Source organism: Cornus florida, unplaced genomic scaffold, assembly GCF_030987335.1.
Source record: "Cornus florida cultivar Cherokee Brave unplaced genomic scaffold, ASM3098733v1 CherokeeBrave_3.0.0_Hap2_Chr09, whole genome shotgun sequence".
NCBI lineage: Eukaryota > Viridiplantae > Streptophyta > Magnoliopsida > Cornales > Cornaceae > Cornus > Cornus florida.
The window spans coordinates 8,694,026-8,719,962 of record NW_026775579.1 but is presented as its reverse complement, the minus strand read 5'-3'; the positions used below and the strand labels follow the sequence as shown (position 1 = coordinate 8,719,962).

At 40.6% G+C, this 25,937-nt stretch overlaps 1 protein-coding gene across 2 annotated transcripts in view; it reads right to left on the bottom strand.

The window, feature by feature from the left end:
- Nucleotides 1-21,862, bottom strand: part of LOC132273535 (uncharacterized) — a 34,697-nt gene extending 12,835 nt beyond the window's left edge. Inside the window, exons 1-5 of one of the 2 annotated variants that reach the window (XM_059774493.1) lie at nucleotides 21,806-21,862; nucleotides 21,489-21,611; nucleotides 18,909-18,989; nucleotides 18,646-18,734; nucleotides 18,481-18,555 (exon numbers count right to left, since the gene is read on the bottom strand). In XM_059774493.1, coding sequence (XP_059630476.1) covers nucleotides 18,481-18,555; nucleotides 18,646-18,734; nucleotides 18,909-18,989; nucleotides 21,489-21,611 — 368 coding nt within the window. In that variant the 5' untranslated portion in view covers nucleotides 21,806-21,862. The remainder of the gene's footprint in view (nucleotides 1-18,480; nucleotides 18,556-18,645; nucleotides 18,735-18,908; nucleotides 18,990-21,488; nucleotides 21,612-21,805) is intronic. The other variant, XM_059774492.1, reaches the window with a different exon arrangement.
- Between the last annotated feature and the right edge of the window lie 4,075 nt (nucleotides 21,863-25,937).

The window sequence follows — 25,937 nt, the reverse complement described above, 5'->3', positions numbered from 1 at the left end:
TCTCAGGAGACACTCAAGCTGTCAATATCAAAGTATTTTGAGTACCTCCAGTCTAGGTGGAGAGAATTAGCACAGTATGAACCTCTCTTCGATTTCTCTAAAGAAGCTGCAACTCTTTTGGTCAAGAGACTGGACCGCCAACATACCTACCAATTTTTTATGGGTTTACGATCTGGGTATGATGCTCTTAGAACTCAGATCATAAACACCTCTCCTATGCCTGATTTATATGATGCCTTCGCTACTGCTGATCATGAGGAGTGTAGAAGTCAAATCTCTCGGCCAGTAGCTTTACCAAATACTCTAGTTGATCAGATGGCTCTTGGTGCTAATTCTAGACTTTCAGAGGGAAAGGTTATTTGTCAACATTGTGGAGCCACGGGTCATGTAAAGGATCATTGCTTTAAGCTTCATCCCGAGCTAAAGCAGAAATTTTCTCGCAATCGTCCTTCTGGCCGTGGCCGCACTGCCACAGTAGCCGATACTATTGGTGGTTATACTACTCCATAGATTGTTGTCCCCCCTGCTTCAACTCCTCCCAGACCATCTTTTCAAGACTTCAATCAGTTACAGTGCCAGATTGGTCAGCTTCAGGAGCAGTTTGGAGATTTATCTACCAAGGCTGGCTCTTCTATTCCCAAGGCTACTACAGGTACTCCTGCTTTTCACGTTAAAGTAGGAAAACCTACTTAGGTCCCGGATTCCAGAGCCAATGATCACATGATTGGTGAGTTATCATTATTTTCTACTCCGTTACCCCTGTTTTTTTTTTTTTTTTTTTTTTTTCATATAAGTACTCCCGTTACCCCTGTTAATCAGGTTGTTAGTCTAGCCGATGGGTCAACCACCATTATTCATAGTAAAGAGATGTTCATCTATCCCCTGATATTATTTTGCCATCTGTTCTTCATATTCCTAACTTTGCATTTAATCTTCTATCTGTTAGCAAACTTGCCAAATCACTAAACCGTGCAGTGATTTTCTTTCCTCATTATTGTGTTTTACAAGACTTGTGTTCGGAGAGGATTTTTGGCAGGGATATGAGCACGATGGCCTCTACTACTTTAGGGATCCTCCACCGACACCTCCTCCATTTGCTTCAAGCCTCTGTTCTTCCAATTTCTAGATCTTCTGATTTTTCTTTTTAAACTTTAAATTTATGGCATGCTCGCCTTGGGCATGTAAACTTTCAGTATTTATGTATACTTTTCCCTTCATTAATAACGGCTTGTAAGAATAATAAGTTTCAATGTGAGATTTGTGAGCTTTCTAAACATACTAGAACTAGTTATATTTCTCATATGCATCGTGCACCTAGTATGTTTAATCTCTACATTCTGATGTGCGTGGTCCTTCTCCTGTTACTGCTTTTTCGGGACATCGTTATTATGCCACATTCATTGATGATTATTCCTGCTGCACACGTGTATATTTACTTTAAAAGAAATCTGAAGTTTTTCCCTTGTTCACTCAATTCCTCCAAATGATCAAAACTCAATATAAAATTGTTGTTAGGAATATTAAGTCTGACAATGGTCGTGAATATGTTTCCAATTAGTTACGGTCTCAACTTAACCAGCAGGGTATTCTTCATCAACTTACTTGTCCATATACCCCTGAACGGAATGGTGTGGCAGAGCGTAAAAACCGCCAACTAATGTCAATTGTTCGATGTCTTTTAAGTGGTACGAATGTGCCAAAGTCATACTGGCACATGGCGGTTCCTACAACTACTTTTCTCATTAATCGTACCCCTAGTAGAGTATCAAATGGTAAGGCCCCCTTACAAGTGCTTTAACCTGATATTACTCTTTTTTCCATCATGCCTCGGGTGTTTGGATGCACATGTTTTGTTCAGAATCATAGCCCTTCTCGTACTAAACTTGATGACAAGGCCATTAAATGTATCTTTTTAGGATACTCTTCAATGTCAAAAGGTTACCGGTGTTACAATCCTGTACACAAACACATATATCACTCTCTTGGTGTCACCTTTCATGAGCACACCCCTTTTATGGTTCTAACACTATCTTGCAAGAAACTTCTACTCCTGATCAAGAGGCTTCTCCTCCTGCTCGTCCTCTTCCTAGTTTTCAAGAAAAGTCTTCTCTTGTGGTTTCCTCAGCCCCTTTGCAGGTCTATTCTCGCCGCCCTCGTGCTCCACCTCCACTGCCTTCATCCTCCTCAGATACAGGTACAAGTACATTTCCCTGACCCTATTCATGAGTCTCTGTATCCCACTCGGGACCGCAAACCCCTTGCTCGATTGGATTCGTTTGTAATATTGATCATCCTATTTCGCAGTATATCTCTTAAGATGGTCTTTCAGGATCTTATCGAGCCTTTCTAGGCAAATTTGATTCCATTTCCATTCCCAGAAATGTCTCTGAGGCTCTCCGGAATCCCAATTAGATGTCTGCTATGATGGTAGAAATGGATGCTCTACAGCAAAATGAAACATAAGAGCTTGTATCTCTCCCTCCTGGCGAAAAGACTGTTGGTTGCAAATGGGTATTCAGTGTTAAATATCTGGCCGATGGCTCTATTGATCGATATAAGGCCCGCTTGGTGGCCAAAGGGTTTACTCAGATTCCTGGTAAAGACTTTAATGATACCTTCGCTCCAGTGGCTAAGTTGACCTCAGTTCGTTTGCTTGTCTCTTGGCTGCCTCTCACAATTGGCCTTTTCATCAGCTTGATGTGAAGAATGCTTTCCTTAACGGTGATCTTGAGACTATTTATATTGATTCTCCACCCGGTTTTCGAGCTGAGGGTGAGTATGCTGGAAAGGTCTGTCGATTACAGAAGTCTTTGTATAGGTTAAAACAATCTCCCAGAGCTTGGTTCAACCGCTTCAGTGATGTCATTCTATTCATGGAGTTTGTTAGATGCCATTCTGACCATACATGTTTTATCCACCGTTCCTTCACTGGTCGATGTATCATTCTTCTTGTCTATGTTGATGATACCATCATTACTGGCAATGACATCCCTAGGATTACTCAAGTAAAGCTTCAATTAGCTAAAGCTTTTGATGTGAAAGACCTTGGGAAGCTCAAATATTTCTTGGGAATTAAGGTTGTTAGATCTAAGCAGGGTATCTCTTTATCGCAATGGCAGCATGTCTTGGATCTTCTTCGAGACACGAGTATGCTTGGGTGTAAACCTGCTTCCACTCCTATGGATCCTAATATGAAGATCTCGGCTGAGTCTGGAGATCTCCTTTCTGATCCCTCGCAATATCAGCGCTTGGTAGGAAGATTGATTTATCTTACTGATAAGCGCTGAAAAGTGTGTTCTAGGACCTTATTCTATCTTATTTTCCCCGTTTTAGTATTAATTTATGTTTTTGTCTATTTTTAGGTCAATAAGGTTCAAACGGGCTAATTTCTGTCCATTAAGGCCTTTTTGGAGTCAAACTAAGTCTTGGTGAGAAGCTGGAGCAAAAGGAGGCTGATGCTGAAAACTGCCTAGTTGGAACGATCGTGTGAACGATCGAACCCTGGACGATCATATCTCTGAACGATCAAACCAACTCTGAACGATCAAACCATACCTCTGAACGATCGAACCATACCTCTAAACGATCACACTGTTGGTTGAATCAATCGAACCGTTCGCAGAAGTTATAAAAAAGCAGATCTAAAGCTCATTTGGAACCAACTCGGGCTGTGCTTGAAAGGGGAGATCCTAGGGCCGAGTTCTCACATTTTTTGGGCTCTAAAAGCCTTGTATATAAGAGGGATTGAACCATTTTTGTAAGGAGATTCATATTTTTGCATTGTAATTTCTATATTATTGTAGTTTCTCTCTCTAGAAAGTTAGATATTAGAGTTAGAAGAAAAGAGGGAAGTGGAGGCACATCTCAAGAACACATCTCTAGATCCACACACTCTCTCTCTCTAAAGCTTCAAAGAAGAAGAAGAAGAAGAAGAGGAAGAAGAAGATGGAACCATGTTTGGAGCTTGCCCTTGAGGGCTTCATGACCATATCCACCCCCTCCATGATTGGCTAGGCTCTTCACTTAGGGCTTGGATGAGCCCTAAGTCTTGTGTAATCTAAACCCTTGTATTTCTATTTTTGGGGATTTATATATATATTGTTGTGATTAGTGGTTAGCCTTGTGCTTGTTAATTTAATTCTTCCTTGCGATTCTCTATTTTAATGACATGTTGTCTTATGTGTGATTATTTGGGAATTGATCTCTACACTAGATTCTCTATGTTGGTTGCATGTCTATGTGTGATTAATCAAGAATTTAGTGATGACTAAGCATGGTTTTCATTGAATGGGTTTGTCAATTAATTTGATGGATTATACTTACACTTGATGGGTTGTTCTACAAATGAATTCATGTTTATAGGTAGGTGGACAAACTTTCCTTGGTTTGATACTCCACACTTATTATTGCAAATTCCATAATTCTCTAGAATGATGTGTGCTCTCATTAGATACATTTGTTAATTAATTGATGGATTATGCCTTTGTCTTGGTGGGTTGTTCTACACTTAGTTTACTTGTTGGTTAGGTAGACAATTCACTCTTGCATTAGATAGTTCACACTTTTATATATAAATTGTGTTTATGTTTGTGGTCACATCTAGATTGCAACAACGCATTCCCCACTAATGGAAAGTAATTGGTTAATTACATGAACTTAGTGGTGATTCCAACACCCTAAGACCTCTCTTCATATCTCTTAAATCCCTATCTCTCACTAGTTTACTTTAATTGCATTTTAATTTAATTGTTTTCTAGAGTAATCAACCAACCCAACCCTCCTTTGCAATCTTTTGATACGCTAGAGTCGAAGTTAAATTCCAACACGTATAATCTTTGTGGACGATCCCTACTCGCTATACTTCATTAGTTGTAGTAGTGGTTTTATAAATGTAAATTTGACTTTTAAAGGCTTCCTAAACCACAATCATATTTTGACCTTGCGAAGCGACCTCTCGCATTAAAAAGTCGGTTTTCTAAACACATAGAAAGGGGTTTGTCACTTACCAACACCCGTCCTGATTTGGTGAGTCAGTTTATGCATACTCCTCGTACAGCTCATATGGATGCGGTATATCATATCTTAAGTCCTGTCCTAGACTTGGATTATTCTATTCTTCTAGCAGGTAGGTTGGGTTATCCTGTTTCAGTGATGCAGACTATGTTAGGTCCAAGACTGACAGACGTTCCACATCTGGCTTCTGTACTTTCTATGAAGATCATCTTATATCCTGGAAAAGTAAGAAGCAACCTTTAGTTTCGAGATCTTCAGCAGAGGTTGAGTATTGTGCCATGGCCCAGGGTACTTGTGAGATTCTCTGGCTTCGATCTTTCTTGGAGAAACTAGGGCTAAGTGAAAAACAATCCTCAGACTTGTTTTGTGATAACAAAGTCAGCCATTATACTTGCTTTAGATTCTATTCTTCATGAGAAGACTAAACATATAGAGGTGGACATTCATTTTATCAGAGAGAAGGTTCGTTCAGGGATTATCAAGCCGTGCTTTGTTCGATCCTCTAATTAGTCGGCAGATGCGTTCACCAAATCCGTTGGTACATCTTTGCTTCATTCCTCGATTACCAAGCTGGACTTGATTGATATCTTCACTCCAGCTTGAGGGGGAGTGTTGAAATATTTGTATTATTATTTTTATTATTTTTACTAACTGTTTTCAGCCTTTTTTTAAGTGTTTTATGTAAGATCCCTATTATCATGGGATCACATAGATAAGATCCCCATAATCATGGGATCACATAGATTTTGGCATATTTCTTATTTTTCTTTGATTTAGTTTCCTTTCTTTGTACCATATTCTTGTATATAATAATAGCTCTTAGCTCTCGGTTTGAGTACGCCAAAACCCAAAACTTTTTCTTTTCATGTCATAATCCTTTTGCAATCACCAACAATTTTTGTTGTTAAGAGATCCCATGAGCCTAGTCAATGACCCTGCTGACACAGGACCACAAAACAAACGGTATGAAAAGGGAAAAAAAACAAACAGTAGCTAAAATTTACTGCAGTACATCCACGTCATAATCCTTTTGCAGTCACCAAAAATTTGTATCTTCAAAAAATCCTATGAGAACCTAGTTAATAACCCTGGTGGCTTCACACTTCAATAACTCTTAATAAATCATATAGATTATATGATTTATTCTCCCCGATGTAACATATCATGTATTCCTGTTGCTGAATCTGCCACTAATTAGTCATTCCTAACCAGTGAAAAGCAAGTAAAATGAAAACATAATCAACTGGTAATTCTCCAAGTAACGTGTGTAAACTGATAATGCATTGATAGAACAAGTTAAAAAGAGAGCTATCCAACAAACAGAAATGAAGTAACCAGAGTCAATTAGTTTAAAATACAAAATTCACATTGGAAGAGACCACCCATCTAAAACAATACAAGGTACTATCAGACCAGAATTAAGTACCCCAGACAAAAACATACACAGGCACACGCACGCATACACACACATAGAGAAAGGAAGGGAAGGAAGGTTCTACTCGCTGTAATAGACAATATAAGTAAAAAACTGATTCATGTGAACCCACTTATTGGCAAACCGCCATGAGCATTAACAATCAAGTTCAAATTGGCATAGATAACTCGGGACGATTTAAAGGGCATCAACATCCCCACTTATGTGTTTTTTTTTTATAAGTAATAATAAATTAACAAAGGCGTTCAATAGGGGAACGCGTCCCATAAACATTAGAGAAACCGGGGTCTAAGGCCCCAAAGAATCTAAAAAAGTAATTAAATCATCAGAAGAGGAACAAGAACTCTTCACATAACTAAAAAGAGAACGAAAAATAAAAAGTTTCAATGTCGTTGTAGACGACTCCTTTCCTTCAAACATTCTACTATTTCTCTCCTTCCAAATGCACCATCAAACACAATGTGGGACAGATTTCCAATAATCACGAACACTCCTACTCACACGACAACCTCTCCAGGCATGAATCAACGCCTTAGTAGAACGTGGCATTACCCAACACATGCCAAACAGGCCAAGAATAAGATTCCAGCAATCGTGCGCTACAGAGCAATGTATTAGGAGATGATCAACTGACTCCCTATCCTGCTTACATAGACAACACCGATTAACAAAACAATTTCCCCTTTTCCTCAAATTATCGATTGTCAGAATCTTCCCTCAAACAGCAGTCCATACAAAGAATGCCACCCTAGTAGGAGCCTTAGAGCACCATATGGTCTTCCATGGGAAATCATAGGATACAAAATTAGACAAACATAAGAACACAGATCTTACTTCAAAGCGACCGAGAGAAGAGGGAATCCATGTCAAACTATCATAACCCCTACCAATTCCTTCATACCGATACAATCCAAGAAAATGCTCACCTCTTCCAACTCCCAGTCCTGAAATGAACGCCGAAAATGAACATTCGATGTAATTCCACTATTATCAAGCCAATAACAGTCAACTACGATAGCATGTTTATCAACTGCAATACTATATAATCTGGGAAAAGTACGACATAAATGCTGATCCCCACACCAAAGATCTTCCCAAAAGCGAACGCAACTTCCATCACAAACTCTGAATCTGATATGAGAGGAAAAGGCATCCCATCCCTTCCGAATGGATTTCCAAGCCCCAACTCCTCCCGCAATAGAAACCGAACGTGTAGTCCATCCACCAACATCTTCCCCATACCGACAAGAGACTAATCTACGCCAAGGGCGATGTCATTCCTTCCCGTATCTCCACAACCATTTGCCCAGAAGAGATTGATTAAAAGGAATCAATCATCTAATACTAAGACCACCCAACTTTATAGGCTTGCATACTTGCTCCCATCTAACAAGGTGATACTTATTCTCCCCTTCCGCCCCAAAGGAAATTCCTTTGAATTTTTTCAATTCTATCAGCAACGGAGCATGGAATTTGGAACATAGAAAGAAAATATGTGGGAAGGCTTGATAAAGTGCTCTTGATAAGAGTTACTTTGCCCCCCTTAGACAAATATTGCTTCTTCCATCCTGCCAACCTCTTTGCATACCTGTCAATCACAGAATCCCAACTCCCCACTATCCTGGAAGAGGCCCCTAGGGGCAGACCCAAATAAGGAATAAGAAAGGATCTCATCCTACACCCAAGAACTGCAGCTAAAGAAGAGATGTCCTGAACATTCCCAACCGGGACAAGCACACTCTTAGCCACGTTTACCTTTAGCCCAGAAACTGCCTGAAAGCAAGCTAGGATGCACCTCAAATATCTAAGTTGAGACACATCAACATCACAGAAAACCAGAGTGTCATCAGCAAAAACCAAATGAGAAATCTCAACCTAATGGTCAATATCTCTTCCCACCCGGAATCCCTTAATGAGACCAAGATCATCTACCCTACGCATAAGTCTGCTTAAGCCCTCCATAACAATAAGAAAAAGAAAAGATGACAATGGATCACCTTGTCTTATACCCCGAGTGGACCCGAAGAAGCCAACGGGAGAACCATTCACAAGAATTGAGAATTTGACAGACGAAAGACATGTCTCAATCCATAACCTCCATCCACTTCCAAACCCCATTCTTTAAAGCAAATAGAGTAGAAAATTCCACTTTACATGATCGTAAGCTTTCTCTATATCAAGTTTGCATAGAACTCCAGGAACACCACTGCGCAACCTTGATTCCACACATTCACCGGCAAAAAGAACTGAATCAAGATTTTGCCGTCCTCCAACAAAGGCATTCTGAGAGTTTGAAACAATCCCATCCATAACTTCTCTCATTCTTTGAGCAAGCACCTTAGCTATGAGTTTGTAAATACAACCCACTAAGCTAATAGGACGGAAATCCTTAATATCAGAAGCGCTTCCCTTCTTGGGAATGAGGGCAATAAATGATGCATTGAGCGACATCTCAAAGACACCAGTAGAATGAAACTCCTTAAAGGTACTCATCACTTCATTTCTCACAACAGCCCAACTTTCCATCAGAAAACGCATAGTAAACCCGTCAGGCCCTGGAGCTTTATCCCCATTACAACTAGATAAGGCCTTTAAAACTTCTTCTGTAAAAGGAAGCTCTAGCCCAACTCCCTCCAATTCAGAAATAGCCTCAAAAGGGAGTCCATCAAGCTTGGGTCTCCAACCTAAAGGTTCTGTGTAAAGCTTTTGGTAAAAAGAAACGATCCCACTACGCACCTCTTCCTCCCTCCACAACTCCACACCTTCCACCCGTATACGCCCTATGTGATTACTCCTTCTATGAGCATTAGCAAGTCTGTGGAAGAATTTTGTATTACGGTCTCCCTCTTTCAACCAAAGAGCCCGGGATTTTTGTCGCCACGAAATCTCCTCCATACTAACAATCTCGGCAAGAACTGTCTGACAAGAAGCTCTCCTAGTACAAAGAGACTCCACATTCCCGCCCTCCTCCTCAAGTTGATCAATCTCAAAAAAATTCAGCAAAGACTCTATTCTTCCTCCATTCAAGGCTCCCAAAAACATCCTTATTCCACTACTTAGGAGAGAGTTTGAGAGCTCTTAATTTCTGTGTTAATATGAAGTTGGGCGCACCTATAACGAATCCTCCCTCCCACCAAGATCAGACTTTCCCTTGGAAGTCCTCTGCTCTCAGCCACATATTCTCAAAACAGAATGGGGTTCTTCGTGAACACAAACCCCCACAATCCAAAACTAAAGGAACATGATCAGAGGTAACCCTTTCTAAAACTGCCTGAACAACGTCCGGGAATTTTTATTCCCACTCCCCAGAAATCAAGAATCTGTCCAGTCTTGAGAGAGTAATTGGGTTCCTACCATTAGACCAAGTATAGGTTGCACCTTCCATTGGTAGATCAATAAGAAGGTGCTCATCAATGAAGTCGGAAAACTGATCCATTTCTATGGACCTTCTCCCCCCAGTAGACCTCTCTGACGGGAACCTGACTGAATTGAAATCCCCACCCAAGCACCAGGGTAGAGGACACAGTTCTTGAACATGGCTTAGCTCCTCCCATAAAATAGGTCTCTCATTATCAACAACCGGTCCATAGACCCTAGAAAAGACCCATCTGAAATTATCCTCTTCCATCTTGAACTCACAGGAAACAGAAAATCTCCCCTTCCACACATTCATTCTAGACAACCATTTGCTATCCCACATAACTAAAATACCACCCGAAAAACCTATAGCATCCAAAGCCTCCATTCCACAAACCTTCCTCCCCACAAACTTCTAACCACCCCGTCAGTAATGGATGCCATCTTGGTTTCTTGCAAGCAAACAACTTGGGCCCCCCATTTCCTTAAAGCTACCTTCACCACCCTCCTTTTATTCGGGTCATTGAGACCATGAACATTCCAAATAATGATTCATAACTTCATTAAAAACCAGATAAGATTAACTCCCCTCCCCCCTACTTTAAACTCCTACTCCTAGTCCTGCCCCTATCCATCACCACACCTTTCTTCTTATCTTAATTGACGTCAGAGATGAGATTATTGATCTCCTGAATCCCTTTCCAAGACGATATGGGCTTTGTGTTAGTGACTTCATTAGTGACTGCTATCTGTCTTCCTTTCACAATTACTTGAAGAATAGATAAAGTCTGATCATTATTACCCTCTTAAGATACTCCCAACAGCTCACTAGTAGCTCCAATGTTGTCAACCACGCAATCTCTCCCCAAATCAATAACCTCATCATCAGGTCACACCACTGCCAGGGGTTCCTCCACTAAGATGTTAAAGTCATTCTCCAGCCAAGGTGCAAGCTCATTAGAGCAGGCCTGTTGGATAGCCCCCAAATCATCAGCCATCTCCTCTTTAGACTTTTTGTCATACTCATAAACATCTGAATCTGTAACAAAGTCTCCCAATCCGACAAAACTACCAACCTCATTCTCCTCATCCGTTGCAAAAGGCATGCATTTAAGACCTTTCAACACAACATTTAATCGAAGCTCTTTGAACAGAGCCAGAGCCTCATCATTGGACAGTTGAAACTACAAATCTCTTCCCACACAGATCGTAACTTCTTCAGACAAATCCTTGACTGCACTGTCAACGATATCCAACTGCCCAGGAAAAGCAAACTCGCAAACTTCTTTTCCATTCAACCTAACATTATGTTCATAATTCAGAACTGGTAACCCACCCCTCTTCTCCAAAATATCTGCATCACCCCGTGGCACCTCACAAGAAGGGGTAGAAGAAGAGGGTGGAACAGTAAAGGGGCTCCAAAGATCTGAAGACATACCTAAACCGTTAGTAGGAACCCACTTCTACTTTTCTTTTCTTGACCATCGAACTCCATGATGGTTACCGTGAGAGTCCCGAGACGGAAATCTAGAGCTTCCCTTCAACTGTGAATTATGGGCACAGCACTGAGAATGACGAACCCTTCTCGACAAGTCTTTCACCAGCCGCGGCAGTAGAGAGATTCATCCATCTCCTCTTCTCCGGCGAGTTCCAAGCAACTCCAGGGACGTCGTTTAAACGTGGACTCTGTGAAGTGCTAATAACATGAGAGAAAGGTGGGTTGGGCTTTGAATTAAGAAAAGAAATGGGCCCCCGCGTACAACCTTTCAGCTTCATGGTTGGGCTTTGCCAAATAATGTGAACTGGACTTCTCATTCAGAAAAGAGATTGATAATTGGTTGCTGGCCCAATTAACAGCCCTTTTAATCTTCTGAAGGCCGTGATGAGTTAGCCCATTAGACAAAGAAAGCCCAGAACGTGCTGCAAGCCCATACTTAGGCCCAGCTTTGGCTATTGCATTAGTGGCTCCATTAATGCCACGATCTCGTCCACGTGGTTGGTGATCTTTGAAGTGTTCAACACGAGGAAATGGGCACTGATTAAGGGCGTGATTGACACGACTCCTAGATCTGCCTTTTCTACTCGCTTCAGGCGCGTGGGCATGCAATAGGCTCTTTCCTTTGAGATCCTAACAGAACTATAAATTCCGGTAACCTCCTTTGATGATCATTGCACCATGCGGGATGTGGGGACTCTCCCCAATGCCATCATGGTAAGACTTCGGGAGGATGCGGGGAGTGACTTCCTCAATCAAATTGACCTCAAAGGCCACTCTTTGATCCTCAATACCCCAAACCAGTCAAGAGAGATGGACGCCTTAAATTATCTGGGCCTATTTCTACTGGGCCTGTTCAGAACAAGTTAAGAAAGGCTAAGGATAGGGTGGTTCAATGGGGCCCAAACCACCGCCTATCAATTTCTTTGCATGGTGGGCAACCCAAATCAGTTTCAGAAGAGGTCCAAAGCTCGGTGGTTACGAATCACCATTCGGACACATCACAGAGAAAATCAGAGGTGCGTGTTTGGTCGAAGAAGGAAAAGATGAATTGGGCAAAGACAAGTTTGAGCAAGACGAAGGGGACCGGATCTTGTCAGAAGACTTTCCGACATGGAACGTGCTGTCAGAACCTGATCTCGGGCAATAGGTTCGAGCTTCTTCAGTCCGAATCCTTAGGGGATGATGAGAATGTTGTTTACGCTCTTATGAAAGAAGACGGCTTTTCTTCGAAGAAATCCAGGAGGAAATGATCCAGAAATGAAAAACAGAAATGGGTTGCCAACAAGGTTCCCCATTCGTGTCCAAGTATGTCCGATTCATCTAATGCTCAGAACTCTTTGGTTGTTCCTCTCTCTACTCCTACTCCTTCTAGCTTAATGTTGAGAAGCAAAAGGGGGAAGGTTGTCGGTGGGAGACAGCAAATGTTATCGCCTATCATTGAGATGGGCTCGGTGGATGTGGTGAGCTCTGCGTTTGGTTCTGACTCTGGATCTGTTCGGCCGTCAGAGAGGGATGGGCCGGTTTGTTTGTCCAACGACAGGGAAGTTGACCATTTTTGTGGTGGGATTGCTGAAACATGTTCGGAGGCTTCCTTCTCCTCTAGGACTTCAGGGGAGGAGATGGGTAGGCTGGCTGAGCCCCTGCTGGGTGGTATGGATGGGCTGTGTTCTTCTTTGAAAGGTGGTCCAGTGCATTGCGTGAAGGGTTCTGTGCCTGAGTTGGTGACTGTTTGTGTGGGCAAAGACATCAGAATCTCTCTCAGTGATGAATCTGCCAATCTTTTGGTGAAGGAGCTGCAAAAGCATAGAGCCTCTCATGAAGACCAAACTGCTGATTGCAACCCGAATTTTTCCATTCAGGAAGGCATGTTAGATTATGGGGATGATTGGATGTCGCATGCTGAGGAGGAAATGGAGGCCATGGGAGGTGAGAATGATGGATGCAGGGTGGAACAGGGTAACTCTCTTGATCTGATTTTGTGGGAAAAGGAAGGTCATGCTAGTTTTGGGGTGGTGGATCCCTTGGCTGACGTTCATCCAGAGGGTTTGGACAGCATGGTCTGTAGTCAGAGAGGTGAGGATACTGGTAAGGATTGGGTTATGGCTAACATTGGGGCTACTAGTGAGAAGCTGGGGGTCTCTTGCAAGGGGAATAGTGAACAAGCCTTGGCCATTCTTCAAGCTACTGTTGAGGGGGAGAGAGGGGGAGATGATTCAGTTTTCTAGAAGGAGAAGCAGGAAGAAGAAGAACCTTACTCCAGGAAGAGGGGAAAGGGAGTTAAGGAACTTGTGTTTTGATGTGAACTATGACAGAAAGTCTGCAGGGGAGAAGGAGAGGGGAAGTGGTAAGGGGGTGATGGGGGCGTCTGTTTCCTTATGAAGCTACGATTTCTATCCTGGAATGTCCGTGGTCTTAATGATCCGGGCAAGCGGAAGGTGGTGAAGATGGCAGTTAGAAAATGGGGGGTGCATTTGGTGTGCCTCCAAGAAACAAAGATGGACTCTATGACGGAGAAAGTGGTTAGGAGTTTGTGGGGGAATCGTTGTGTTGAGTGGGAGGCGCTGGATTCTATTGGGGCTTCTGGTGGTATTCTCATTATGTGGGATAGGCGATGGATGGCTAAGATGGAGGTTTGCAGGGGGAGATTTTCTTTGTCTTGTGCTTTTGTTTTGGAGGAGGATGGGTTCTCTTGGGGTTTTTCTGGGGTGTATGGGCCGGTTGATGATGGTGTGAGGGATGGGTTGTGGGAGGAGTTGAGTGGGGTGAAGGGGAGGTGGTCTCTTCCTTGGTGTGTGGCTGGTGATTTTAATGTGGTTAGGTCACTGGCAGAGAGATCTACAGGTGGATCGTGGACTCAAGCTATGATGCATTTTTCTGATTTTATTGATGGCCATCAGCTTATTGATCTCCCTCTTGAGGGAGCTTCTTTTACTTGGTCCAGCGGGAGGGAACCGCCATCTTTTTCTCGGCTTGATAGATTTCTGATTTCCGGCGACTGGGAGGAGAAGTTCCCGGATGTTGTTCAAACTGTGCTGGCTAGGGTTACGTTGGACCATATCCCCTTGGTTTTGGATTGTGGAGGTTTGAGATCTCGTTGCACTCCTTTTAGATTTGAGAACATATGGCTTCGAGCGGATAATTTCCAGGTTTCTTTGCTTTCTTAGTGGGAGGAGAACCCGGTGGTGGGTACGTCCAATTTCATTCTTGCAAGCAAGCTTCGACTCCTGAAGAATAAGCTCAAAAAGTGGAATAAGGAGGAGTTTGGGAATTTGGAGTGGAGGAAGAATGGGGCTTTGACTGATATTGCCGAGATCGATGGAATGGAAGGGGAGGGTGTTCTTTCTGAGTCTCATCGCACTAAGAGAGCAGCTTGTCAGGCAGAATGTGCGGAAATTGCTCTATTGGAGGAAATCTCGTGGCGCCAGAAATCTCGAGCCTTATGGCTCAAAGATGGGGATCGTAATACCAAGTTTTTTCATAGAACTGCTAATGCTCATAGGAGGGGCAATCATATTGGGCGTTTGTGTGTGGATGGTACGGTCCTGTCTACAGAGGAGGAGGTGCAAAATGGTATTGTCTCTTTCTACCAAAGGCTTTATTCTGAGCCTCTTCGATGGAGGCCAAGGCTTGATGACCTTCATTTTGACTCTATTTCTGTTTTGGAAAAGGATGCGCTGGAGGTTCCTTTTTCGGAGGAGGAGGTGCTGAAGGCTCTCAAGAGTTGTAATGGCAATAAGGCTCCAGGCCCAGATGGTTTTACTATGAGATTTTTGCTGGAAAGTTGGGAGGTGGTTAGGCTCGAGATTATGAGCACTTTTCATGAGTTTCATTCCACGGGGAGATTTGAGAAATCACGGAACGCATCCTTTATTGCCCTTATTCCTAAGAAGGGTGGTGCTTCTAAAGTCAAGGACTTTAGACCAATTAGTCTGATTGGGTGTATCTATAAGATCATTGCAAAAGTCCTTGCGCTTAGGCTGAGGGAGGTGCTTGATGGAGTTGTTTCTGAGTCTCAGAATGCCTTTATTGGGGGTAGACAGATTTTGGACTCGGCTCTCATTGCCAGTGAATGCGTGGATTCTAGACTTAGTAGTGGTGTTCCTGGTGTTCTTTGTAAGCTGGATATCAAAAAAGCCTACGATCATGTCAGTTGGAATTTCCTGTTGTATCTGTTGAAGAGGATGGGTTTTGGTGCGAAATGGAGGAAATGGATTACTACGGGATTCTTTGGTAGTTCTCGAGGTCTGAGGCAAGGGGACCCTCTTTCCCCATTTTTGTTTATTATTATTGTGGAGGCCCTTAGTAGGCTGATGAGAAGGGCTGTGGATTTGGGGTTTATTAGGGGTTTCAAGCTCGGCCCTGAATCGGTTCAGCAGATGGAGATTTCTCACCTTCTTTTTTGCGGATGATACTATTGTTTTCTGTGAGGTTGAGGTGTCCCAGTTGCAGTATTTGAGATGTGTTTTGGTTTGTTTTCAGGCTGTCTCTGGTCTGAAAGTCAATGTGGGAAAAAGTGTGCTTGTCCCTGTGGGGGAGGTGCAGGATGTGGATTCTCTGGCTGCTGCTTTAGGCTGTGGGACGCAACGCTTCCCTATTTCTTATTTGGGTCTACCGCTGGGGGACTCGGCAAGGAGGGTGGGAAGTTGGGACCCGGTGATTGAGCGGGTCGAGAGAAGATTGGCTGGTTGGAAAAAGCAATATCTCTCCAAGGGTGGAAAAGTCACGTTAGTGAAGAGTGTTTTGTCAAGCCTTCCAACATACTTTCTCTCGCTTTTTAGGATTCCAGCCTCTATTGTGGGAAAACTGGAGATGCTCCAACGGAATTTCCTTTGGGGGGGTCGTGGGGAAGAGTTTAAATATCATCATGTCAAATGGGATCAGGTTTGCAAGCCTTTTCAGCTTGGTGGTCTCGGAATTAGAAGACTGGCCCCTTTTAATAATGCTCTTCTAGGCAAGTGGCTTTGGAAGTTCGGCAGTAAAAGACATAGATTATGGAGAAAGGTCATTTCTTGTCGTTTTGGGGAAAAGAGAGGGGGGTGGTCAACTAGGCCTGTTAGGGCTGCTTATGGTGTGGGGGTGTGGAGGTCCATTGGGAAGGGGTGGGATGAATTCTCCAAACACATTAGATTCAGAGTTTGGGATGGAAGATTTGTCAGGTTTTGGGAGGATTCCTGGTGCGAAGATAGGCCTTTGGCTCTGTTGTTTCCAAGATTGTTTAGGATTGCTGTTGACAAACATGCTATGGTTGCTGACAGCTATCGTCTTGATAGCGGGACGTTGTCTTAGGATGTGCGATTCAGGCGACCTTTTCAGGATTGGGAGTTGGATGATGTCACTGGCTTGTTGGCCCTTTTGTATAGACAGGAACTGGATGGCACTGGTGTGGATTCCTTGTTTTGGGTGCCTTCTTCTAATGGGATGTTCCAAGTCCGGTCATTTTTTGTGCGCCTCTCTGGGTTTCATGGGTTGCCCTTCCCGTGGAAGACGGTGTGGCTCTCTAAGGCGCCACTTAGGGTGGCCTTTTTTGTGTGGACTGCAGCTTGGAGTAAGATTCTGACTTTGGACAATTTACGCAAGAGAAGACATATCATTGTTAACCGGTGTTGTCTTTGCAAGTGTGTTGGAGAGTCCGTGGATCACCTTCTGCTGCATTGTCCTGTTGCTTATGAATGTTGGAGTATTTCGCTTGGTTTGTTTGGCATCCATTGGGTCATGCCTCAGACTTCTCGAGGATTGCTAGATATCTGGAGGGGCCAATGGGTGGGGGCTCAGGCTAGAGACTTCTAGAGGGTGACCCCTCTTTGCGTTTGATGGAATCTTTGGAAAGAGCGGAACAGAAGATCTTTTGATGGGAAGGAGTCCTCTATTGGAGAGCTGAAATTTTCTATTATTTGTACCCTTTTTTGTTTGGGTTGGGGGAGGGATTATTCTTCTTTAGAGGACATTGTGGACTTTTTGGGTTCTTTGAGTTCATAGATTCTTTTTGTGTATATCTCGGGATGCATTCCCCTTTTGAACGCTTTCTAATACATTTTACTTATCAAAAAAAAAAAAAAAAAAAAAAAACATACTCCAGCATCAATTTTCCGGCGGAAACATAGAGAAGAATTCTCTCTCCACTCGCTGAGACGTCCGCCTCAACACCTCTAAATCCACCACATAAATTTCCGATTGCAACAAATAACTTATGGCACCAAAGATGAAGGGGCAAGCCAAACAACATCACCCTTCGTATATTACGATCTTTCACTGCAGAGCATCCAACCGCGAAGTACCAGATGTTAATAGATAACAATGCTTCGCCCCATCTCTTTCTTCCTTCATCCAAAACCCTTAAAGCCTCAACCTCCGAAGGAAACCTACACAAAAATAGATCGTCGGGAAGGGAAGAAACTTTCACCCCGCTTGAAACCTTCCAAGCTTTCGTTGCCCAAGCCTCAATCCCTTCGATACACCCCACATCTCTATCAAAGGGACCTGCCAGACATGATCGCAAAGCAGATTCACACTCTTGATACTTTGATGATCAACCCTGAAAACCAAATCATCGCCTATTGAACAGCTTTTGATATCTCCATGGAAGTTGAGACGAGTTAGGGTCACAACACTGAGATAAGGATTGATGCATAACAAAATTCCCTGCCGAAAAGCCAAAGATCCAGCAACAAAGAGCATACACATAAACGACAGACGCCGGAGTGAAAGACTCCGACATCAAAAAAAGTAGAGAGAGAAGAGAGAAAAGTCAAACATGGTCTTTGCCGCATTCCATTGCAATATCCCAAAGAATCAAAGGAACAAAATTTGTGCATCTTCCACTACGTTTTTTATAAGGATGTCCGATCTCATAAACCAATTCCAGACAGGAAAACAAATAGATAAATCAGCATCTATCAACATCCCCACTTATGGATTAAAATAAAGAGAGTATTTATGGATAAGCTAACTCTGCATATAGAGTTTCAGTAATTGGAGATGAATGAAGAAGCACAATATCTACTGAGACCTACTTGTTCAAATTCAGGTTAACATATCCCAATGCTATGCAATCACAACATTACGTCACTAATCCACAACTGAAAAAAAAAAAAAAAAAAAAAAAGCAACCAACAAATTTTTTTTTTTTTTGGATAAGTAGAAGCAATCAACTTTGCGGAAACAACTAGATCAAGTTTACCCTGCAGATGATGTATCAAGCTCTTTGTTGGACAGAGTAATTGTTATAACTGACACATGGCGAGTAGTTTCTAGGCTGCATTAGTAAGAAAATATATCAGCCAACTATCAAAACCATACCACGCATAACTAGTTCGTGGGCACAAGAGGAAGCTTATATCCTTACGGAAGAAGGCCTTCTTCTAGTGGTTCCCACATATCAGTGAAATCTGTAGAACCAATTAATGTGTTCTGATGGAGACCAGCAATCCTTCTCTGATACAAAATATAACATCTCTATGAGCACAGATCAAAAAGTGCAGGTAAACATTATTATGCAGAAAATTATTTCAGTTGATTGCCCAAACCCAACAAAGGTAAAGGGTGATAGAAAGAGAGAAAATAAAATTATAATAAAAGAATGAAAGCCACACTAATCAGCAACAACACCTTGATCAGTTCAGCGATCATAACAGTTTTGTTGATAGCTCTCCCCATGGCCTTGAGAGCAATATCATTAGATCCTTTCTCCTACAAAAAAATATATACATATTATTATTAAAAACAATTGCAAATGAATATTATGTTTACTGCTTTCTATCATGTGAAAAATGAAAACCTAGTTGTATTAAATTATAAATACTAAAAATTGTGAAATAAGTATCAAAAAAATGATGATGATAATAACAGAGGTTAAAAGACAATAAGGATATTGAGTGTACAACCAATTGGAAAAACTGAGTAAAAGCCGACAGTTCTATCAATGCCCAGGATTCCAGTAATAGATATTAAAGGAGCCCAGTTCAAAGAGGTCATCAAGTATAAATACAAAACGCAATGTTAAGGGGAAAAAAGAAATAATCATGCCCCATTCTAATGTAACTTCTTTGTGTTTTTCAACAATGAAAATTTGGGTCCAAACTACTCAACAGCGAGAAAATAATACATGACGAAGTAGAATGATAAAAATGCAGCTTCACATTCACAAAAGTACAAACTAATTAAAGTCTTGCATAAATTGCTGTCACATAAATACATGACGATGGGAACTGATACAGTAAGAGAAAGTATTAGGACAGAAGGAATAAAGATAGAAATGCAGCTTCAAATTACATAATTCACCGTCACAAAAATACATAAGAGCATAGTAACTGCCATGGATTTTCCTACATTAAGTACGAACTGTTTTGCAGATTCATTGCAGTTCATATGAAATCATGCAGAAAATCCTTGAGCTTGTACAAAGGGAATGGGCTAGATGCATCAAAGATTTAGTTTGGCTTCATGCCAACAAAACCGTAAACCAAGGCTATTTCTCTAAGTAATTGAAAAATGTGAAAGGACACACTTGAGTCCTTCAATAGTCGATACCATTTTACATAATTAAGGAAAGCATATGATAAGTTACCTTTTTTTTTTTAAGTAATGTTTCATTGAAATGCACTCAAGAGGGGAGTGAATCCCATATACAAATGCACAAAAAGTCCCAAAGGGACCGCTATAATCTCATCCTATCCACAAAATCCACTATATCCTCTATAGCTTTACAAGTCCATCCATGTGTCCAAAAAACAAAGGATAGAGAAATTAAGAGACCAAAGAAGAGTCTCCTTTCCTTCAAACAATTTCTATTTCTTCCTCGACACAACCCCCACCACAAGCAAAGAGGGGCTATTCTCCACACATCTCGAACTTGGTTCCCCACTAGACAGTGCAATAGGAAATTATTCCCAACTCCTCTTCCCTTTTGCACATGCAACACAAATTCACGATAATCTATAACCTCCTCCTCGGATTATCAATTGTCAGGATCCTTTCCAAAGCCGCCGTCCACCCAAAAAATACTACCTTCAACGGAGGTTTGGTTCTCCAAATTGCCTTCCAAGGAAAGGTAGGTCCACAATCCTCCAAGACACTCCAGTAGAAACTAGTAAGATCTTACATTCTTACTTAGAAGCAACCCTAACAGGATCCCATCCAAATCCATTCATCCACACCCTCCCCATCCACATTTTGGTGATATAATAAAGCCAACAAACCTACAATATTCTCCAACTCCTAATCTTGAAGATGTCTCCCAAGTCGCACATGTCCCATGTCATCCTTCCGCTTTCAAGACAACTAAGGATCCCACGCCATCTTGGATAGTCTCGGGAAGATGCATGCTAAAGGCCTATCATGACAACAAGTGTCAATCCAAATTTGTACTAGTCTCCAACTTCTCAACTTGAACATGATATGTTTCGAAAACTCATTCCAACCCTTCTAAATGAATTTCTGAACTCCCACCCCTCCCAGGGATATTACCTCCTAGACCCCTTATCCCCTCAGTCCTCCACAAATTTGCAAGCAATAACACTCCTCCATAATCTATTCCTCTCAACCCTATACCTCCATGGACACTTGCCCAACAATGCATTGAGGCTTGGCGAGGGTGTATAGTTGGGGCCCAAGTCCATGATTTTTGCAGGGTTACGCCTCTTTGCATCTGGTGGTGTTTATGGCTTGAAAGAACTAAGAGATCTTTCGAAGAAACGGAGACTTCTATGTGGGATTTGAAGTTCTTTATTATTAACACTCTTTTTTGATGGATTGTAGAGAGAGATTGTAAATCCATGGAGGAGATAGTTGATTTTTATACTTTTTGAGAGTTTAGAGGCCCTATTAGGCCTTGTGTATCTTCTGAGGGATGCATTCCTCTTTTGAAGGCTTCTTTTATCCAATCTTTACTTATCAAAAACAAAAACTGCCAACCCCCTAACTGAATAAGGCTACACAACTTCTCCCATCTAACCAGAAGGAACTTGAATCCACCCCACAGAAAGTTCCTTTGCAACTTGTTAATCACCACCCAGAAATGAGCATATTTTTGAAAAATTTATAGATATTGTGAAGATATGTATGATAGAGCATAATGAACAAACGTATTTTTTATTCATAATAAAAAAGAAAAAGAAAATTTATTATAAATGTGTGTTAGTGTGTGTATATAGAGAGGGGGAGAAAGAAATATATGAAGGAGAAAGAAACCTGAAGCAGAGTTGTAGCATAAGTAATGTAGTTCCTCATTCTCCCCTGAGTGGTTATACGAATCTCATTCTCGTTAATGGGCGTCTCTGTCCTCGGTTTCTCTACCCTCTGATACCGATCCATCTAAAAATCAATCACAACCCAAAACCACCACACATCAAAAACACCATCTTTCACTAAAAGCACAACACAAAAATCAAAAGAAAAGAAAGTGACGAATTTCAGCCCTCAGAAACCAGATCTGAAGCAACAAAACCAAAGTAAAAACATCAAAACATTTAAAAGTCAAAAACTAGGGTTCGTGGTGGTGATGTTACCTTACCGTTGTTTCCAGCGTGTTCTAAGCGAAATGTGTATTATATCTGAAAACCGGCTCTCGCTTTTGCCCTTTTGGGCTTTTGTTTTACCTCTTCTTCTAGTTCCCACACCAAGGCCCGTTTGGGAAGTATAGTGTGATGTAATGTATGTTCTAATCTAGAACAGAACAGTGTTTGGTAGTGTGATGTTTTAAAATGAGAACAAAATATATTTGGTGTTCCAAATTTACTCACAGAATTTTGGAACAAAAACATGATAGAACATGTTTGGTAATGTATATTGTTATGAGAAATATGAGAACAAAACATGTTTGGAAAACATGTTTGGAAAACTGAAAGTGTAACCAAAATGAAAAAAAAAAAAAATAAATATGTTGGATTAAGAATGTTTTAAAATAAAGTTTTCTTGAATACATTTTTTCTAACTTTATTAAGTATAAAGTTAAAATTAATTATTGTATAATTTTAATATACAATTGATATAACTTTATATATATATATATATATAGTTATAAATTTATCTTAGTTTATTATAAAAACTAATAAAATAAATTATAAATTGTAAAACTTATTAATGCTGCATAATAAACTTATTAATACTGTATAACTTTTCTTGACAGTTTAAATTATAAATTGTAAAACTTATTAATTATAATCAGTAGTAAAAATCTTTTTAAAATATGTAAAAATAAAATAAATCATGTAGTTAATTATCTTACTCATCCTACTCTTCTTGAAGATTTCCAAAAAAATAAAGATAAACTAATATGTAAAATTAAAAAGTTTTTCTTGCTTTTCTCATTGTTATCCATATTCTCTACCAATTTACCAAACAGAAGTTAAAAACTATTTCCTTTCTTCACTACTTTTTTCTTTTCTTTTTTTTAATTCCCTCTACATTTCTATAAACAGACATAATAATAAAATGAATACATAAACAAACTTATATAACACTGTTAAAAATTTCAACTAATTTGGCTAGCTTTTAATTCATTTTGGTAATGGGTATTGAAAATCAATTATGTTCCAACTTTAAGATATGTATATAATATACATAGATACAGATACATATCCAAAAGGTGTTTCAGAAAAATATCCAATAAATAAATAAATTTCCAGATCACTACAATACAGTTACGACTCACTACAATACAGATATATATAGATCACTACAAGAATCAAAGCTCAATATCCAGAGGGTTCACCCATGAATCCGAGAGTGCAGAGAGCAGCGGTGAAGCTTGGGTTCGCCGGAAAACGCAGAGGTCACAAAGGGGAAGTTTATCTTCAGATCTGCATACACAGTGGAACACCGAGAAGCCCGATCTTCATTATACAAAACAGAAATTTAGATAGAACACAATGACTCCATTTATGAAGAAGATGCATGTTTGGAACTCACCGGTGAGAAGAAGACGTTGCCGAGAAGCTTCGTATTTCATTTAATGGTGTCGATTTCAACCCTAAATCTCGAAAAGCTTCAGACACAAAAGGGTACACTGTGAATCGCCTCAGTCGTCTAGAGAGAACCCTAGAAATGTTCCACTGATTCTTTAAATTGTGTTCTCAGAATTCCTTGTTTTTTGGCTGTTGTTCTCCTTTTTACAGTAAATAGTGGGCCGACCATAATTTAGGAACACTTTGGAACATGATTTTTTTGTTCTGGAAATTGGTCCAAAAACAGAAATTGTTCTAGCACTGTTGGACACAATGCAGCCCATACCAAACAAGTTGGTGTCCTCAATAGTGTCCATTTGCACTGTAGGGAAGGGCATAGAACAAGATGGAGCATCCCCCAAACAGGCCCTAAGAGGCTCACGTGGGCCATCTGTTCTGCTCCGTTTTATAAGAGTAAAAAACGAAAATTTAAAAAGAGAGTAGATTTTAGGCTTTGTTTGGATACATAAAAGAGAAAAGAAAAGAAAGGATTATGAGAGAAAAGAAAAGAAAAGAAAGGAAAGGAAAGGATAGGTATAATTTATCTTCGTGTGTTGGATAAATTGGAGAGAAAAGAAAAGAATTGACAATATTGTTGTTTGGATGACAGAAAGGAGAGAAAAGAAGGGAAATGATAATAATAAAATTACCATTTTACCCTTTTTAGGTAGGGTTAGGTAGGCAAAATCATTTCAGCCCTCTCATCTCTCTATTCTCGCTTTCTCTCTCCAACTACAATGTACAAAATTTACAAAAATCAGAATATCAACTCATGTCGGCAAAATCATTTCAGCCTTCCCTAGTCGCCTCATCTCACGCTTCTCTCTCTCTCTCCAACTGTAATCTACAAAATCTACAAAAATCATAATATCACAACCCAGCAAAATCATTTCAGCCTCCCTAATCGCCTCATCTCTCACTTTTCTCTCTCTATCTCTCTCTCCAACTGCAATCTACAAAATCTACAAAAATCGTAGTATCAAAATCTACATTAGTTATTAAATCGTGCTTGGTCTATGTTGATGCATGCTTGAAGGTATTTTTTTTGTGGATGATGATGCTGTTGCCGAGAGAATAAGAAATTATGAAGTGTTGATGTTACCGAGAGAATCAGAAATTATGTATTTTTTTTGAAAGCATGATACACCAGGTACCACCTGCATTCGTATATATATATTTTCTGATTCTCTTCAACACTGTTTTCAAGTGTCAATTTTATATGAATTTGATTGATTTGGTGTTTGAATTTATGAAATTTTGATTTTTAAAATAGGGTTTTTTTTTTTTCATAATCCTGCAACTTCCGGCGACTTTTCCCGTTCTCAACCTCCCTCTCTCTCTTTCTGTAACTATAATGAAAACCCATATCCGGCTGTCTCTCAACTCTCTTGCCCCTTGGTGTAATTTTCTCCCTTTCTCTCCAAATCCCTCTAAATCTTGTTAATTTTGGAGGGATTGGGTTTTACTGTATTGGAGGGATTTGGAGGGATAGGCTATCCCTCGAAATCCTTCCCAATCCTTTCTTTTCTCTTGTTTTCCCTCCATCCAAACACACATATCCTTATCCTTCCCTTTCTTTTCTCTCCAAATCCCTCTAAATCCCTTAATCCAAACGAGCCCTTAGGGTTGGGGTTGAATCGCCTATGAGGCCGCCTCTTTTATCTCGATTTAATTGGGTTAAGTGCCAAAAACAAAATTAAAAAAATGGTAATTTAAAAGTGTACAAATAACACTTTTTTCATTCAAATCTCACCCTTTTAATATAAAAAAGTTGAGCAAATAAGGCTTTTTGTAAGAGGGATAGGTAAGTATACGAAAATGCCCCCCAATATTCTTTTTACAATAATAATAAAATATGGCTACAAGTTGAAATTACTTAAATAGACACTTCTCTAAACGATGACGTTTTGAGTCATGAAGCAACAAATGTGGTTCCATGCTCTTTCTGTACGATCCTACAAATGGCAGGTAGGGTTTGAGATCGAAGACGAAGTTGTGCCATCAAAAGCAAGGAGAACGTTCGTGAGGTACAATTTCATGATGATCAAAGTTAGGGTTTTCTATTTTCGTGTCTTTACACTCTGCATTTGTTTGATTGAGTCAAGTATTGTAGTGTTATTTTCACTCCTCTGTATCATAGTTCGATAAAATTGTATTCTATTGTCAAATATTATAGTTCTGAAGATGGTTCGAATTTGTGTGGTCTTTTTTAGGGTTTTGTGTCAATTGTCAATTGATTTGGATTCCACATGTCTATATTTGCGTCGATTATAGTTATTTTGTGACGACCCTGGATTTTTCAACCCAGTATGTCCTGTGATGACCCGAAGCGGATCCAGAATGCGGAAGCAAAATAAAAACAAGTCCAAAGAGATGTACGTTATCCCTAGGACACAAGAATGGACTTTCGAAGAGTTTCGAGACTCAACGGAAACAAAACGGAGACAAGGGTATCAAAACCCTACCGAAAGAAGGACCAAGGGTAAAATGGTCATTTTACCCTAAGAGGGAGGAATTTGACTTCCAATAAGTCAAATGAGATCAAAAACATCCAAAAACATTGTGACGGCCCTGGTTTTCAGGCCAGTGCGTCCTATAATAAACTGAACATAAATCCAACAGTGGGTCTAGAATGCGGAAGTAAAAGGTGTAACAATGGTCCCTAGAGATACTACATATTTAAAAAAACACCAAT